General features: G+C 35.7%; 1 protein-coding gene across 1 annotated transcript in view; it reads left to right on the forward strand.

The window, feature by feature from the left end:
* COL25A1 (collagen type XXV alpha 1 chain) overlaps positions 1 to 18,510 on the forward strand; it is a 485,880-nt gene that overhangs the window by 421,351 nt on the left and 46,019 nt on the right. The window contains exons 16-18 of the mRNA XM_045166311.1: positions 1,811 to 1,843; positions 2,248 to 2,283; positions 7,039 to 7,083. Coding sequence (XP_045022246.1) covers positions 1,811 to 1,843; positions 2,248 to 2,283; positions 7,039 to 7,083 — 114 coding nt within the window. The remainder of the gene's footprint in view (positions 1 to 1,810; positions 1,844 to 2,247; positions 2,284 to 7,038; positions 7,084 to 18,510) is intronic.

The raw sequence follows: 18,510 nt of genomic DNA on the forward strand, positions 1-18,510 counted from the left end.
TTTCCTTGAGTAATAGCAACTACAAATGTCAAAGAAAATCATATGTTTCCTCAAATAAGCTAATTTATTATTTCCTTCTCCTTCCTAAGCTCTTTTTTTCCTTCCTCAAGGTTTTTGTGTTTTTCATTTTGATTCTTGATTATTGACCTGCTGGAAACCATTCTTTCTGAGATATGTTCATTCATTCACTATATATGTATCCAGCATATTTTATTTAGACACTGAATAAAAATAGGTACTAAGCCTACCCCCATGTGGCTGATCTTCTAATGGAGGGACAAAGAAAGACTCGGCAGAAAACACACACACATAATCCATAGGCAGTGAGCATGCAGGACACATAGAGATGTGCGGAGTGAGATGTGGATATGAGGGGTGAGTGTCTAGGTTGGTCGGTGAGGAGTTGAGGCGAAGCCACTCAAGACTTGAACAGACAAGCTGCGAGCCGTGGGAAAAGAAGACAGCGACTGAGGGAGGGAGCAAGTACCCCCTGTACAGAGGCCTGAGGTTTGCCTCTTCTCTGGAAGAGACTGATGCGCATGACGAGGAGGTAGACCCTGGGACTCTGTGAGCACTTTCGCAGAGAGAACAGCCGAGGAGACCCCAGTAGGTGTCTCTCTCCTTGTGGCTGTTTCTGTTTTCTTAACAGTCATCGTCTACATTTGCTCCCTTTTGTTTTCCTTGTTCATGAAAGAGAGGACCAGAAGGAGCTTGGAAATCTAAAGCCTTTGTCTGGCATCACCTCAGAAATAAGCAACATCCCAAGCACCCCATGAATTCTCTCCCAGCAGCATCTATCTGCCCATGGAGAGCAGATTTGCCTTAGGAATGAAGTCACCCTCCATGAAATCCAGATGGAATACAATGCCTTTTAGAAAACCAGATTCTATCTCACGAGTTCCTCTCAGATCTTCTGTGTGTCCCTGTCACCCACAAGTCATCCATCATCCTGTAACTTTCCGGTGACCGTGTCACAGTGAAGTAAGTGTAGGGCCAGAAAAAACGTGCCCGTCACAACTGTGGTGTGCTTCACGAGGAAAGCAAACTGGCTGGCTCCGTGGCTCTTTCCAGCTCAACATCGTTAACCCTTTGACTTCATCTGTTGAACCCTGACTTTCTGAAGACCAAAAGAGTTACGGAACTAGCAAATGATAGCCAGTGACATTAATAAATTCCAGAAATGGAGAAAACGGAAACTCCAGATCTGCTAATGTATTGCTTTAGAATACAACTGTGGCACTCTATCGGAGAAGGCAGTGGCACCCCACGCCAGTCCTCCTGCCTGGAAAACCCCATGGACGGAGGAGCCTGGTGGGCTGCAGTCCATGGGGTCGCTGAGGGTCGGACACAACTGAGCGACTTCACTTTCACTTTTCACTTTCATGCCTTGGAGAAGGAAATGGCAACCCACTCCAGTGTTCTTGCCTGGAGAATCCCAGGGACGGGGGAGCCTGGTGGGCTGCCGTCTACTGGGTCGCACAGAGTCGGACACGACTGAAGTGACTTAGCAGCAGCAGCAGCGGTAGCACTCTATCAGGGGAAGAGATTCCTATTCATATATTTCTATTTATTTCTAGGAATGTAGTCCTCATGTATTTTGCATTCAAAGTAGTTTTAGAAAGTATATTGTGGATCTTGGAAATTATTGACATCCTCACAGCCATATGGATACAAAGTCTTAGGGAGCATAGTTTGACCCATTAGTCATGGCATTTCCCTTGGGCGCTCCTGTCAATAACGGCTCTCTGTGTGTTTGTGTGTTTCCTCTTCTCATAACTTGTAGAATAATCTCTCCTGGGTTTCGTTTTAGGGTGACCCAGGATCATCTGCTGCAGGAATTAAGGTAACTATATGCTTTCAAGTGTTTGTACCCCAAGAGTTACAGTTTTGACTTTTGTATGTCTCTTGTTTCTCTTCTCTTTTACCAGTTTGGATGGTTCTAACTCTGTTTCTATTCTCCTGCAATAATTGGCTTCCAAACACAACAGGGAGTATCCACTGGAAGTCTAATAAAGGCTTAAACAATGCCTTTCTGATTGGTTTTAATGGAAATGTGGATTTGTACGTAAGCTTTAGACATAGTGAAAGCAGAAAAAAAAAAAAAGGTTCCTATGTCTAGTAATATAGAGAGTAATAGAGTGAATGAAATGCATGTGTCATCAGGGAGGCTGGAAGTGTCCAGGGGTCTAAGGGTTCTGGAGAGTTCTTTTAAGACTGCCTTTTCCATCTTTGGTTTTCTTTGGCCAGGGAGAACCCGGAGAATCTGGTCGTCCAGGGCAAAAGGTAATTTCCCTATTCTAGTGTGGTTTTCGTACTATTTTATATTCACCATTTTACCATATCTGCTATCCACTGTGTAATATGAGAACAATTATTGAAAATGTTGCTATTTTCATGTTTTGTATGCAGTGTTATTGTTTTTCATTTTAAAAGGGTTGATGCTGACCATAGCAAAAGTATAAACACATTCTGTACATGTGAAAGGAAGTTTTATGAACTAAAGTCTGCATGTACTGAGCTGTTTAATACTAACAAGGATCATCTGGGTTGGAATGCCAACAACTTGTCTTGCATGTTTAAAGATACTCTGCATGTTTCTATCTTTCATGAGAAGAAATGAATATTTACTAAACTGTGTCAGTAGGGGATGATGGACAGTTCTTTTAAGATTATATTCCTTTCCTCTCATTTCAAATACTTCCCAGCTGATAGTTTTATTTATGTGAATAATATCTACCTAAGCAATGAATGTTATGTTGTACAAAGAGATTTGTTCATGAACTAAACTTTAGTTGTAGACACTAGCCAAACCACTTTAACCAATCTGTAGTCACATACATTAATTTTTTTTATCATTTGTGCCTCACTTTAGTGATAAATTAGAGGACATGTAGTGAATATGTTTATTCTCATTTGAGTCTGAAGCTGGAAACAACTGTTAGTAGTTTATCGTCTAAGCATCTGGATATCAATGCCCAGTGCAGATTTCAGATAACAGATGTAGCTAACAAGTAAATGTGAATTCCACACTAGGTTAAACCTCCTAAGATCATGACTCTGCCTTTGTCTAGCAGTAACTGATGTTATAGAGAAAAAACATGAATAGAGACATAGAATATACCTCATTAGCATAAAGAGAAAGAGAGAATAAATCCCATTGTAGTAGTTTGGAATCTTAAAAAATAACATTCAAAACTATTCCCACATTCTTGAAGTTATTGAGAGGATCATTGCTTTGTTTAAGCACGTAGGATTAAAGTATTTTTTGAGAAGGTCTTTCATATCTTTTAATATTTCCCTAATTTAAAAATAGGTTTTTCTCTTGAAATAAGAATCTGAGAGAAATGATTCATTAAGCTTAGTTTTAGATAAAGATGAGACTTTTCTGAAGAGCCCAGCAGAATGCTGCAAATTTTTCTGTCCAATGCCTAAAATTTCCTACTGATTCTTTATGTAAGAAATTTGAAATTAGTGATGTCACAGAGATCCATGATCTGTTTTGGTGTGAAAGAGCATCTGACTTTCTCTAATGAACTAATTTTAAGTTCCTTAGTCTTTAAAAATTGAAGGCTAAATTTAAGCTGCTCTCCAAATCTGTGATAAGGTAAAAGAAATGTCTGCAAAACTGGTATGTCTTTTTGAAACACAAAACAAATTTGCTATAATTTCATATAGGTTTCACTATTTTCAGGGTAGAAGATCCAAATTGATTTTCAATTGGTTAATAAAACTGTGCCTTTATCATAATTACTTAAAAATACATTTTAGATTCATTTCTGAAAGTTTGTAGGTTTACTTATGGAAACATTGGCTTTTCTTTGCATTTTATTTAAAACCTGTTTTAAATTATATTGAGAGAATTAGATTATATCTGAATGAATATATGTGTGAATGAATATGTGTATGAATATTACAACTCATCTGAAATAAAATGTGCCCTGAAATGAGCAATATCTTTTTCATCAATATTTAGGCCAGATTCTAACCTTTGATGCAATATCAGTTTCCCACAAATATTTATGACTTCCTTTGTTTAATATCTGGATTTGGCAATACTTACTCCAACAATGATTTAAAAGTAGAGTGTTCCCATGCTTGCTGGTTGCTTAGATTGGAAATGACAAACAGAATGAGTACAGAAGCCATTCAAGGACTCTTCAACAACGTTTGTCTCACCACCGTAGAACTGTGTTGTGGGTTCTTTGATATTTAAGCTTATGCATTGGGGATGTTCTCAGAAAGTAGAGGATATCCTGACAGAATTGAAGTGCATTGATTAGTTCTCCCCTTTCTGGTATTTGGCAGTATGAAATTTGATTTTTAGTAACGTTCATAATGTAGGAATGATTTCATTTCAGTTTTTTTTTCTTTTATAAACTCAACAGGAGAGTCTGTGATTGATATGTGAGTTAGGGTATATGTATTATAAGGTGAGTGTGTAGATGTATGAAATAGGCATTGTGTTTCATCACGATTTTTTTCCTTCCTAACTTCTCCACATCCAGTGGCACTGGTGGTAAGGTGGTGAGCCTGCTCCACATCTTTTTGAAATACATATATATTTTTTAGTTTTAAAGGAGTGAAAATGCTTGTTGCTCCATTGAAAGGGACCAGCACAGTAGAAGTATATCGAGAAACACCGGGCATTGTCACAGGGACATGGGGTGAAAGCAGAGAACTGACTTTAACAGTAGACTGCGCCTCCAATAATGGGGAATAAAGAATGAAAGGGAGAGAAAAAAAGAAAACCAGAAGTATAATGTATCAGTATAAAGTATAATCTACTTGGACAAGTAGTCTTTGAGTGGAATAACAAACCAATTCTTAGTTATGACCTAGACCTGACCTTGGGCTGTACGTGCCCAAGAACTCAGCTCAAAAAAGCTCTGAGTTAAGAAATAGGCAAGAATGGAGATATTAACTGAAGAACTGTCTCTTAATTAAAAGATAAGCCTTGATGGTATAAAGATAGAGAATTTATATAAGAAGAAACATCTTCCTAAAAGTGTTGAGATGTTTCTCGAAGGGTCAAATTAAATGTTTTATAATCTTTTATTATGTGAACTTTTAAGTAAACAGAAATTTGGAAAGGTCAAATTTATAAAAATCCAAGACTATGAAATATTAATTACTGAAATATTTGTTCATTAAATAGTAAATTTATAATGTTTATACCTACATACATATGCATATAATATAGGGAACAGCTAAATGCTGAAACTCTGTAAGTATTCAATCTATATTATAAAATATTCCATAATGTCTTATACATCTTTCTCATTGTGAGAAACATGGGTGTATGTCTATGTATGCATGTGTATGTAAATATCTTACTTTAGTCATTGATCTTTTTATTTTGGTGGGAGGGAAGAGTTTGTGAGAAAGCTTTTGGAAAAACAGTGTTACAACCCATATGTTTAAATAGGGTTTCCACATGTCTTAAATAGGATGTCTTGAGTTTGGGGGCAGGGCTTCTCTAAGACAAAACAAAACTATGAACTTGTCAGCAATATGCTTACTTTTATTATTTGCTTATTATACTGCAGCTTACTGTATTTTGAAGGGTCTTATACTTTTTTCTTTGTAAAAGAGAATCTTCAGTGAAATATGAATAAGATCATTTTACTAGATCTTTCTAAAGTTATTTATTGAAGGGGAAAAGGGAAAGAAAAAAGAAAATCAAAGGTATAATGTTGTATCTGTGTAAAGTTTAATCTGCTTGGATAAGTATTCTTTGAATGGAGTATCAAATTCTTAATAATGATTCTTTCTTCTCTGGCTTAATCTCATCTTAGTCTTGTTCACAAGGCAAACTTTTATTCATGTAGTTTCAAAAAGAATAGCTTTTCTTTTGCATTCCTGAAGCACCTTTGACCTAAACCATTAGGAAAGTCATTGTTCTTTATATGTCTAATTATACAGTTTCATATAAACAGTATCTGAAGTCATTTTGTGATCATACCAGAGCAAATTATAGTTCTCCATTGTTTGAAAGTAATAATATTAAAGATCAAATGTCTGGTTGCTGTTAGTAGACTTTCCTTGAAATAAGGATTGTTCAAGCGTTTAGAGTAGAAGGAGTTTGAGGCTTCTGTCTCTTTCGGTATGGTTGGCACAGCACTGGCCTGCAATCCTGAAACGGTGTGACCCCTTTACCTTCAAATGTTATTTCCACAATATTTGGTCACCTCAGCCCAACACGGGATGGGCTTTCATCCCGTGAAATTTAGCAATTTTTTATTTTAGCAATTTTTTTATGCTTTTTTAGTGGAATTCAGGAGATTTTCTAAGCACTAGAACTGCCTATCAGTATACTTTGTGCTTAAAATAATGTAGACAATCCTGTGAAAATGAGAAGATTTAGCTTGACTCCAGTGTGCTCACCCAAAATGTACCACTTAATCTCAAACCTGTATTCAGAAACAGCTGCATGGTACCATTAGCTCTCAGTGGCTAAGCAGGGCTACCCCGACTCAACAATTGTCAGCTACATGGGCTGGAGTTCAGTATAATCTTAACCATGCGTTTATCTTCTCATCATTCAGGAATGGAAAGGAAATACTGTTATACTTTTAAGTGAGGAAGACTTTTCATGTGTATTGTTTTGATGTGACCATCTGTTCATACAGCCAACTCTTGATTATCTGAGGTAAGAGACCTCTGGAGTAGGGTGCATTGTTCAAATGCAAGTAATCCTCATTTCAGCTGATAGCTTCAGCTTCTGCAGCAAGTCATTTACCAGACGGGTTCCTTCTCCTTTTCCCTCTCTCACCTTCTGGTAGTAATAACAATGAGCAAGGAACTGCTCATTCCCCAAAGGGAAACTCCTGAAAAACCTGCCTAAGGGTCAACCCATCCCTGAATCAAGAGTTGACTGAACTGTATAATCTCACCAAATGTCTTGAAGCTAGACAGTATATATTATATATATATACCTACAGCAAGAATTCAACTGGGAGCATTTGCCATGTTTTTCTCAGATACTGTGCCTGAGTGAATACTGTTCTATAATGCTGTGTGATTTTCCTATCTATGTAGGGTGAACCAGGGCTTCCTGGGCTTCCTGGACTTCCGGGGATAAAGGTAAATACGCACTGACAGTCTTGGCTTCGTAGAAATGTAATTGCGGGAGTCACAAAAATGAAAAAAAAAAAAAAAAAGTGAAAGCTAAAAATATACTGCTGTTCTTTAAATACTCACCAGCCATTTCAACCAATTAAATTTTTAAATTAAAAACAAAGCACAGGTAGCAGAAATAGAATTACAGACGGAAAACAAACTTATAGTTACCAAAGGGGAAAGCGAGGAGGGGGATAGATTAGGAGTTTGAATCACTTTGCCGTATACCTGAAACTAACACAACATTGTGAAAATCAACTATACATCAATTAAAAAAGAAAATGAAGCACAGGCATTTCTGAGTTTGTCATGGCTATTTGGATATATATTCCACTATATAACCTACTATGCCCCTTAAATAAATGTAAAAATCATATCACTTGAAGTCATAGGAATTCTTTCAAGTCTAGGAATGTCTCCCTTCACATTTAAATTTACTCTTAAAATCCTATCAGATTTTGACCAGAATTAGAGTCTTAACATCCCCATAAATCTAACATCCAGGCAGCTGTTTTTGTGATTCACCCATTATAATAATCCCTCCAAAGTGTTTTGTGCCTCCACTTCCTGTCAATAGTTCTCACTGCAAACTACAAATCATATTACTAAGCTTTATTGACCCACGTACTATTCCCATAAAATTTGTATGTGTCTTTTTAAATAACTGCTTAAAGCTTAGTTTGAAAACATTGTTTTACACGTTTTTAAATCATCTAAAGATGTTAAGAAATGGGTTTTTTGTTTAAAATTTTTCATGTGGCAACTGACAAGGCTTAAAAGTTCTATTGCCTTGGCTGTAGTCACTCCCTTAAAATCAGCTTCTTATTTTAAGGTTCTTTTTTAATTCTAGAACTGTTTGATATGAAAACAGAATGCAAGTAGATTTTTCTTTACATTGTTCTTATCTTATAGGATTTTAAATTAATCTCAAGAGTGCTTTAGATGATTCTAAAGTTAACATTCCTAGTTTCAGTAAGAGAGTTGTACATACTGCTTTATGAAGATTGTATTTAAAATGTCTTAAATGCATAATATGATTTTAGAATAAATATATTAAATTACTGAGTTCCCAGACATCATATGGTATAATATGTAGTATTTTATGAGGATATTTGTTATAATTAACAGATATGAAAGCTATGAATTCCAGGTTGGCACTCAGAAATTTTCGTTCTGTGTTTTGTTTGATGTTTCCAGGTTAGTATTATAGATGTTTGGATAGGTCCTTTTAATATATAATCTTTTGTCTTCTCCATTGAAAAGTACACTCTATGACAACAGTTTACTAAAGAGTTGAAATAATTTCCTTATCTTTTGATATTTAGCAAAAATAACTTAATAAATTGTATGTGATCTCATACTGTAAATATGGGATTAGTAATCCCACATTACCCATCTTTAGGAGTCCCACACATTAAAAAAAAAAAAAAAAAAAAAAAAAAAAACTTTTTACTAATATTTGGAAAATCATTGATTTTTTTAAACAAATTTAAGAAAATTATATTCAGCACTACTTTAAAAGAACCTGATGGCATTTTAAATAAGAGGGGAAGGGGATGCATTTAAAAGGGGGAGTGTTTTGGAAAGACTAGGGCAGGATTTCCTGTAGTACTTGCCTGTAGGTCAGCTGGGCTCTGCCACCAACATCAGTCACATGCCGGGAATCTCAGTGCTGTGTGGAAATCCGGTTGTCCTTTCTCCTGAGTGTGAGCTTTCTTGTTGAGAGAGAGTACATAAAGGTGAAGGTATTGGGGTTTTTCCCTCCAAAACAAACAAACAAAGCTACTATTTTTTCTCATTACCTTTGATTTCTGTCCCCCGCCAGGAAAGATAAACCAGTGCATTTCTCTAGTCATCAGTGGACCAGTCCAGAGGTTTTGAGCATTTTCAAATTGGGAAAGATGGTGATTTGCCATCTTTAGTGTTTTTGTTTTTATTCCTAGGGTCATGGGAAGTTGCCAGACAAATTTTGTTGAAATCTTATAGCTGACATTTTCCATTGTTTTTCTAAGCTGACTGGTGACTATGGTGAAAGGAAGCTATTGATTGACAAAAACCTTTCTGTCATTCACTAGAGATACTTTTCTAGGTAATTATCAAGTGCTGTTGGGTAACTTGTCAGTATTCAATTTAAATCACCAGTTCTATTTTGGATTAATAGCTCTATCTTCTCTAGTTCAGAATGTAAGCAATATGCTTGCCTTATAATGTAGTACATGCTCAATATAAATCAGTAATTCTGTAAAGGAGACAATTTAAAAACACATCATAGTAGTAGTCATTGGATATTTTTAAATGTAGAGTTAAAAGTTTATAAATTTATGATATAGCTTCATTAATTTGGGATATTCTTTATTCCTTTCATATGTCTTGCTTCTACTAGGTAGCTAACCATAGGACAGTTAACCTTGATTTCACAGTTTGAATGAGTAATAATATTTAGAAGATGAAACTATTATGTATGGATTTAGAATGCGTGGTAGCAAGAGCATTAGTCATAACCTTCCTAGACCTGTGTTTTTGTTTACCCTTTGGAAATGCTTCCTGTTGCTACTCATCTCCTTATCTGCTGGTACTCCAGAGAGCATGCAAATGCCATCCATTATTTCCAAGACATTGAGGAAACCAGCCATGACATACCAGGGAAGCTTTGATTGCCACCTGTTGCTCTCCGGGAATGGTTGGAAACTTAATGAGTATCCACATGCCCTTGCACACGGCTCTCAGGAAATGAGCAAAGTGCCTGAGTACAGACAGCAGGCTCATCCATCTATCACCTCAGAGTCCCACTCAGAGAAAAGTGCTAATACCTTTGGCATACATAAAAGTCACTAAGAACAGGCATTGCTTAATTTCAAACTACTCTCAAACTTCCGGCACAAGTATTGGAAAGTGCGCTCACCATGTGGAAGACATTTGGAATTCCTATTTCATGCATTCATGGTTCATGTAGTGTTAAGATGTTCAACTGGGAAAATTAAATTATGTACAATGTACCATGCAAACATCGGTCTTCTGGAATAAGAATTGAGCTTAGAAAATTATTTTTATAAATAAGCCTTTAAATACATTTTTCATGGGTAAAGCTTATTGGGACTAGCTTTTCCAATATCACTTAAAAGGGGAAGATTTCAAAGTTCCTACTTCTAAACATTTTTTTCCTTTCCATACATTTTGAAACATTATTTACCCTTTTCATGGTTATGTTACCCTAGTCATTAAGTCGCGACAGGCAGTGATCAATAGCCTTGACTTTAAAACCAGACTGCCAGTATGCAGATCCTGGTTCTACCCCTCACCAGTTGTGAAGCTGTGGCATGATATTGCACAAGTTACCTAATCTCTGTGTGCTCGGTTTCCTTATAAAATGGAAATTATCATTGTACATAACTCAAGGGGTTGTTGTGAGGATTAAATGAATTAATATATGTGCAGCTCCTAAAATAGTGCCAAACATATAGTGAATGAGATATAAATTTTAGCCATTGTTAATTCTTTCTCTTGGAGCAGCTCAGAATATTGGAAACATTGATTATGCACCATTCTATAGAGTCTTAGCTCCTGTGAGTCATTTCAACCTAGAGATGATAAGGCCATTTATACCCTGCAGGTTCATAGATGTAACTGAAAACTCCTCTGAAGTGATTGTTGAATGTTACCTTTAAGAGCAGTAAGATAACCTACTTTCTTACATCACACCATTCATCTTTTCCTCTGACCCAGTACATTCCAAGAACAAAGGATAAAGGAGCACAGCTTTCTGGGCGTAAGACGTGGTGCTAAGTTCTCCTTCCTGACACTGTTCACAGGAAAAGCAAAAGCAAAACCTGACATGTAATAATGAAATACTCTAGGCCCCATTCATAGTGTTGCCTAACCCCAGGCATTTTTTACAGATATGGATTTTCAATGCTGGCTTTTCTCCTTTCAACATTGACTACCAGTTTATCTCATCATATTCAGGAAGTAAATTCAGAAAAAAATGTAGCTGATACAATAAAATGAATGCAGTAGAGAGACATAATACAGGAAAAATTACAACAAATCAGAAAAACAAACCATTTAGGTGGCAAAGAAATGTTTACAGTGTTTTCCCTCAAAAGCTTGATATTTTTGTTCTGGCTTCCACATTAGTGAAAATTTGACATTCAGATCAAGAGCTTGAGGATTGGGAGACAGTAACTAACTCATTATATAAAATCATCCTTGACACTAACTCATATAAGGACTAACTTTTACAGGTGGCAGAGATGTTGCTTTGTCATTCTTAGGATTAAAAGCAGTGCTCACTAACCTATGAAAACTTATCTTCTAAATCCACTGAAGATGAGGTTCCTTCCTCATAAATACCAAATCACATTTTAAAAATAAATAAACAAAGTTCTTGGAAGTAACATGGGATGTGTAATGAATTCCTAAAAGAAAAGGAAGAAATACTGATTGGAAGGATAACATTGTGTTATTGTTACTTATAATTATTTCCTGCTTGCACAAAGTGTGTCTGAGCAGTTAAGTAGTTTAAGAATTCAATTAGGAAACTCATACAGCCAGAAATCAGAGAGTTTTTCACAGCCATAATGAAACCTCGAATAAATAAATACAAGTATGCTTTCATGATGCAATCCCATGAAGAAAAAAAAAATCAGAAAGTTATGTTTTCAAAAAAAAAAAAGTTATGTTTTCTGCTGCTGCTGCTGCTGCTGCTAAGTCACTTCAGTCGTGTCCGACTCTGTGCGACCCCATAGACAGCAGCCCACGAGGCTCCCCCTTCCCTGGGATTCTCCAGGCAAGAACACAGGAGTGGGTTGCCATTTCCTTCTCCAATGCATGAAAGTGAAAGTGAAGTCACTCAGTCGTGTCTGACTCTTAGCGAGTTTTAAATAAACTTGCTATTGTATTTCATTTTCATCATAGCCACCAAAATGTTTAATTTGTACTCAAATGTGATCCTTCAGGGAAGTAAGTGTTTTGGGGACAGATTCCATTTCTCATTCTTTTTTCCCCCCTCAATAGTTTTACAAATCAATCATTACCAAAACTGACTGCCTGGAGGTTCTTATTACAACAAATGTTCTTGCTGTTATCCTCAAAAGTAGGTATCATGCTGACTTGAATCCTAATTAGCCCTTAAGCTAGAAGAATATTGTATGGTTAATGCATTCAGTGTCAAGACAAATTAATCAAAATTATTGGTGATGCCTTTAGCACCCAGGCAAATCAGCACATATTTTCCAAACCCTGTTGTACCATTTTTTGGGCAATGAAAATTGGATGTGTTCTGGGTAATAAATATCATGGAAAGCATGACTTGGTTTAAGCTGGTATATTAGGTTAAAAAAATAATATCTTTTATTCCTTAATTGATAATGACATAAAAATAAAACAAATGGTAATAAATGAAAAACCAGAGAATTTTCTATGGGCAAGAACTAATCAGTTAAGACTTTCTGGCCACCATTCCATTTAACAGATGATAGGTTCTAGAAGTTTATAGGGAAACAACTGCTGAACCATTTCTTTATGAATGAAGCTGTCTCTACATTCTTACCTTGACTAGTAATTCCATCAACATATTTTTTGACTCTTCTCACCTATATAAAGGACACCCTTTTTATATTTGACCAAAAGAGGTATTAAATGAACTGTCCCAATAGCCATTTGATGGGTAAAAATACTTTCTTGTACACGTATATATGTACACATGCTGTGCTTAGTCATCAGTCGTGTCTGACTCTTTACGACTCTTTGGACTGCAGCCCACAAGGCTCCTCTGTCCATGGGATTTTCCAGGCAAGAATACTGTAGTAGGTTGCCATGCCCTCCTCCAGGGGATTTTCCCCACCCAGGAATCGAACCCGTGTCTCCTATGTCTCCTACATTGAAGGCAGATTCTTTACCCGCTGACCCTACTTTCTTGCCATGTATTAAATGTGAGTCAATCAGGATTTTATTATGGCATTTCAGGACTTAATGACTTAATGGTAAATTGTTAGATTTCAGAAAGATCATGTTTTTAAGGGACATGTTTTTTTACCCTTTTGTAATAAAGCCAGATTTTGTTGCCTTATTAATTGGTAACGATTTTTGTTTGCTTTGTTTGGGGGTTTTGTGTTTTGTTTTTGAGGGCTTTTTGGCCAGAATACATAGAGCTTAAGCTATCTCAATAGACTGTCTAAATTTTTTTAAAGTGATGGTGAATGAAAAGTGGCTTCAGTCAAAAATCTTATCTTTGCAACATCTTCTTTTATCTTGCAGAGTGAATAGATCCTACCTTCCCATAACTTAACTATCTTTTGGTTTACTTTATTTCTCTGTGTACATACTGCCAATTTATAGAAGAAAACAGAGAGAGGAACTCTAATATTGACACTAATCAACAGGGGAAAGTTTTGTTAGGTATGAAGAGAAGATAATTTTTCGAAATTTAGCCCCATATGAGTTACTATGACTTATGCTCATTGAGCTTTATAGTACAAGATCAGTGCTGTGGCTGCTGAAAGGTTTAGCTACAATTAGAAAACTCAGTGTGAGATCCTTAGGCCCTCCAAATGTGGTCATGTAAAAGTACACCTTTGATTTCAGCTATAGCTATTCTTTGTAGATTTGATTCTGCATCTTTAAGTATCCCCACTGTTTAAAGTTCCCATTCAAATTAGCACCTGTGTCAGATTTTCAGAGAGCTCTGTTTGCTGCTACTGCTGCTCCCAGTTTATTTCCAGATCTACCAATTGTGCTTTATCCTAAATTAATAGCATTTATTCTGCCCAGTCCAAATCCCAGTTTACTTGCCAAAACCACAGTCACCCCATTATTCACCTTTTCTACCAGCTCAACACAGGAAGATGTGTTACCATCTGGGTATTGAGACCTAGTTTTCAAACTAATTGGTGGTGAGCTAATTAATTGATGTTAAGGTGAAACAAAAGACAAAACTCATGAAACAACTAAAGATAAATATTTAAGATAAGACAGGAAAGTTAAACCATTTTTTTTTTTCATTTGAAATTTGATGCTGCATTAATGCCATTTCCAATAGCATGTACAGAGCTGCGATTTCTGTTTCTCTGACAATGTGATCCCTGACAGGCATGTGGTTTGGGCAGCAGAACCTGGTGGCCAGCCATTACTTGTGTTTTAGCAATTAAAAGGTTGGATTGTATTAAGGGTTCTGATAAATAGTGTTGTGGTTTTTTTTTTTTTTTTTTTAGTTTCCAGGCTTTGGTTAAATCACATCTCTGTATTTATTTTAAGAGTTAGCCATTACATTGTTTATATTTTTCTGTTTGCTAATAGGGTAGATCTCATTTGGCTTTGCCAGGACCAGTGAAGACAAAACAATAAGAAAAACAGCAGATTATCCTGGGTTTAATTGTTATGATCATGGTAGAGGAATAGAACATTTTAGGATGCTTGTTCCTCTCCATTCTTCCCCTCTTCTCTTCCTCTATCTTTCTCCCCGCTAGTTGGTTGACTTCACTCTTTTGATTCACTTCCAATGAGATCAACAACTCCAATATGAATGGAACTCTGTTTTACTTTGTAATCTTATTCTCAATAATAACAAAAGTAAAAACCTAAAATGTTATCACATTTGAGATAGTGAGTGAATAGGTAGAGAGATGAAGGAAAATTTTATATATATATATATAAATGAGATATATATGTGTGTGTGAAAGAAAGTGAAAGTGAAGTCATTCAGTTGTGTCTGACTCTTTGCTACCCCATGGACTGTAGCCTACCAGGCTCCTCTGTCCATGGGATTTTCCAGGCAATAGTACTGGAGTGGACTGCCATTTCCTTCTCCAGGGGATCTTTCTGACCCAGGGATTGAACCCAGGTCTCCCGCATTGCAGACAGACGCTTTACCGCCTGAGCCACCAGGGAAGCACTGTATATGTGTGTACATATATGTATGAGTAAAGCAGATTAAAGTGGCTCTGAAGTAATTATGCTCTTAATTTATTCCTATACTATTCATTGATGTCCTGATGTTTATAACAAACCAATGTTTGACGCCTCTGACTTTCTCTCATTTTCTTAGACATTTTTTGGTTGTCATTTTTTTTTAAAAAAGCACTAACACATTGTAAATTGAAAAGATTAATATTGTTTCAGAAAAGGTCATATTTTATTGTTTTCAGTTGAATGGTAGAGCTATTTTACTTGCTGTTTCCCTGTATAAATCTACATTTCTCTGATAATGACAGCCAACATCTGCCCTTTGCAAAGGATCATTGCCTCATGTTCTCATGTTATTCCAACAGTGGTCCACTCAAATTATAATTGGGTTTTCTAGTTCAGGTAATTGCCTTGTAGAAAAGTAAAGGGAAAAAAACTCTGGATTTAATTGTTTCTTAATTAAAAGTATGATAGGAGCTTAATTCCATTATGGTGCCAATTTCCTCTATTGCATCTCTCCCACACTTTGTCTATTCAGGCAATCTGTGTGGATAACTTCTAATTTAGCAATATTCTATTTCCTGTTGATTATATGAGATTAGATATGTAAAAACAGCTCTGTGAATCATCATACAGTTCAATAGAAATAGTTACTTCTCCTGCATATTGTCCTGAAAAGTTACAAAAACTCATTTTTGTGTAGTCTGATTTACTTCAAAGATGATTTTGCAAAAGCATTTTGTGTTTGAGTCATATTTTAGCTGCTTTCCCCTATCTTGCTTTGACTCAGTCTCCTTCCTTTATCCTGGATAACTAGAATTATGGCTAGAGTAGAATAATCAGTTGCTTATTTTTTAATCACATCAAAGTATTTATAGAACCATAGGTTGTCATAACCTTTCTGCTAGACATTTTAGGAGATTCTAGGACCTTTAAACTCTATATCAATCCTTGCAAAGAGGCAAGATTTTTTTTTAAGGATTATATTATTTAGGGAAATTTAACTGGTGTGACCATTTTCTCCTTTTCTTTTCTTACAGGAAGAAAATTCATTCTTAGTAAACGTGTCATTTGTCTACCTTACATGTATTTGGCTTTTCAATCCTAAATGTTCTGGCAGATGGATATTGACTCAAAATGATTACATAGTCACATGAGAAAATTTAGGGTTACTTCTTGAAAGGAATTGAAGAAGTACTGAATATAACCCCATACAGGTTGTAAAGAGTCAAGAAGTCAAAAAAAAAAAAAAAAAAAAAGAGTCAAGAAGTCACCATGTATATTACTAACTAGTTATTGAGATGTTGTAATAATACTACTAATATTACTACTACTACTACTAATAATAATAATGGTAGCTGGCATTTTTGAGCCTGTAAGATATGAGCAACAATAACATTTATCATTCACTTATTTTGTTCTAGAGTTGGTGCTGATTGCTTTGTTTGCATTATCTAATAAGTCTTGACTAAGCCACCCCCAAATAACACCAGAATCTTACATTATTTGGCACCTCAGGATTCCAGCTTGCAAAGTCAGGCTTTAACTCAATTCTGTACGTTTGTACCAACAGTTCTCAAAGATTTAACTTCAAAACCCTTTTACACACCCAAAAATTAAGATTTAAAGAGTTTTTATTTGTTTATACCTATTGATGTATCTGTATTAGAAATTAAAATAGAGGAATTTAAACAGGTCATTATATGTTAATTAAATAACCTTTTATGAAATATAGCTGAGTTTTACAAAACAAACAAAAAATTAACAGGAATAGTGACATTATTATCATTTTATGTTGTTTTTTTTTCCAATCTCTTCAACATCTGGCTTAATCAAAGGCAGCTTGATTCTCTTACCTGCTTTGACTTTCATTCTGTTGCAGTGTGTCTTGGTTGAAGCACATGAAGGAAAACCAGCCTCATATAGATATGTAATTGGACAAAGGAAGATTATTTTAATAGCCTTTCTGTAAAAGTGTGCATGTTCTTTTTTAATACTACCCCAAACTCTACAAGTGGTAGTTTCAACTTAAAGGTTAGGTACAATGTGAAATCTGAAACCATGTCAACGAAACTTTCCTACTGTGTACAATAATAAGGGTAAGTGAATAGGCACTCTGAGACCTCTGGTATAAGTCTAGGAAAGTAAGAAGCAGCCCAACCAGCTTAAAGTCATGAGTAGACATATTTACGGAGAAGGCAATGGCACCCCACACCAGTACTCTTGCCTGGAAAATCCCATGGACAGAGGGCCTGGTGGGCTGTAGTCCATGGGGTCGCTAGTGACTTCACTTTCACTTTTCACTTTCATGCATTGGAGAAGGAAATGGCAACCCACTCCAGTATTCTTGCCTGGAGAATCCCAGGGACGGGGGAGCCTGGTGGGCTGCCGTCTATGGGGTCACACAGAGTCAGACATGACTGAAGCGACTTAGCAGCAGCAGATATATTTATGCCTTATTTACTTCAATAATTCTTTCAAGCCTGAGACAGAAAAGGGACCAATGATTATTTCCTCCCCATCCTGCCAAGACATAGACTAGATGGATACAATGTCTCTAAAGTAATTGAGAGCTCTGGAGTTAAATAATGATAAAACTGTGGTCCTAAAGTTAAGTATGCTATTGTTTCCCTTGAGTAAATTGAAGGAAGAAATGAATGTATTGAGATGGCAATGCTTTCTTAGAGTGGCATGAAAAAGTATAACTAATCATACTCAAAGTCTTTAAAACTAGCCAGCATTAATAGTGCTAAAGTTGTTGAGAGTCCAGTCCTTTGCTAATTTTATATCTTGAAATAGAAATTTTTACCCTGAACATTCTGCTTGAAGGAAATTTCTATCCATCTTACTCAGGAGAACTTAAATAGATTCTGTTTTTAAAAAGGTAAAAAAAAAAAAACACACTTCAGCCACTGAGATCACAAAGCCTTATTTATTTGTGAATTATGAAATTGCATGCTTTGTCTTTTTATAAACTAAATACTTGCCTGAATAAGAAAAACATTTTTGCAGCATTTACTCTTTTTTCCTCTCTTTCATTAGTATGCTTTAATGGTGCTTCCATTTGCTTTGCTAGCAGTGAAATCTTTATTTCCACTTGGAGATATATGAATCTTGTTTACCTTTAAACTTTCCACCTGTTAACTTGCATTATATTTTCATGATATAATGTGGTTGCATTATATTTTCATAATATTTTCATGACAGAAAGTGGTTACTAATAATATACATTGACTTTAATACAGCCTTTTTTCTTGAGGGTGGAAAGGGAAAATTTTTATGCTTGTATATATCATTTTATTGAGAGAAATATCTTACATGTAAATAAATGTTTCTTAACTTTTTTTGCTGTTGTTTCAAATAAGTTAAACTTTTTTTTACAAGAAGTAGAATGGTCGTCATTGATTTTTCTGAATATAGTTGATTCTCATTTTAGGCCATTACAAGATCCATCCAAGGTTATTTGTTCAGCTTTTCCTCTCCACTATGTGT

The sequence above is a fragment of the Bubalus bubalis genome, chromosome 7 (genome assembly GCF_019923935.1).
Source record: "Bubalus bubalis isolate 160015118507 breed Murrah chromosome 7, NDDB_SH_1, whole genome shotgun sequence".
Lineage (NCBI taxonomy): Eukaryota > Metazoa > Chordata > Mammalia > Artiodactyla > Bovidae > Bubalus > Bubalus bubalis.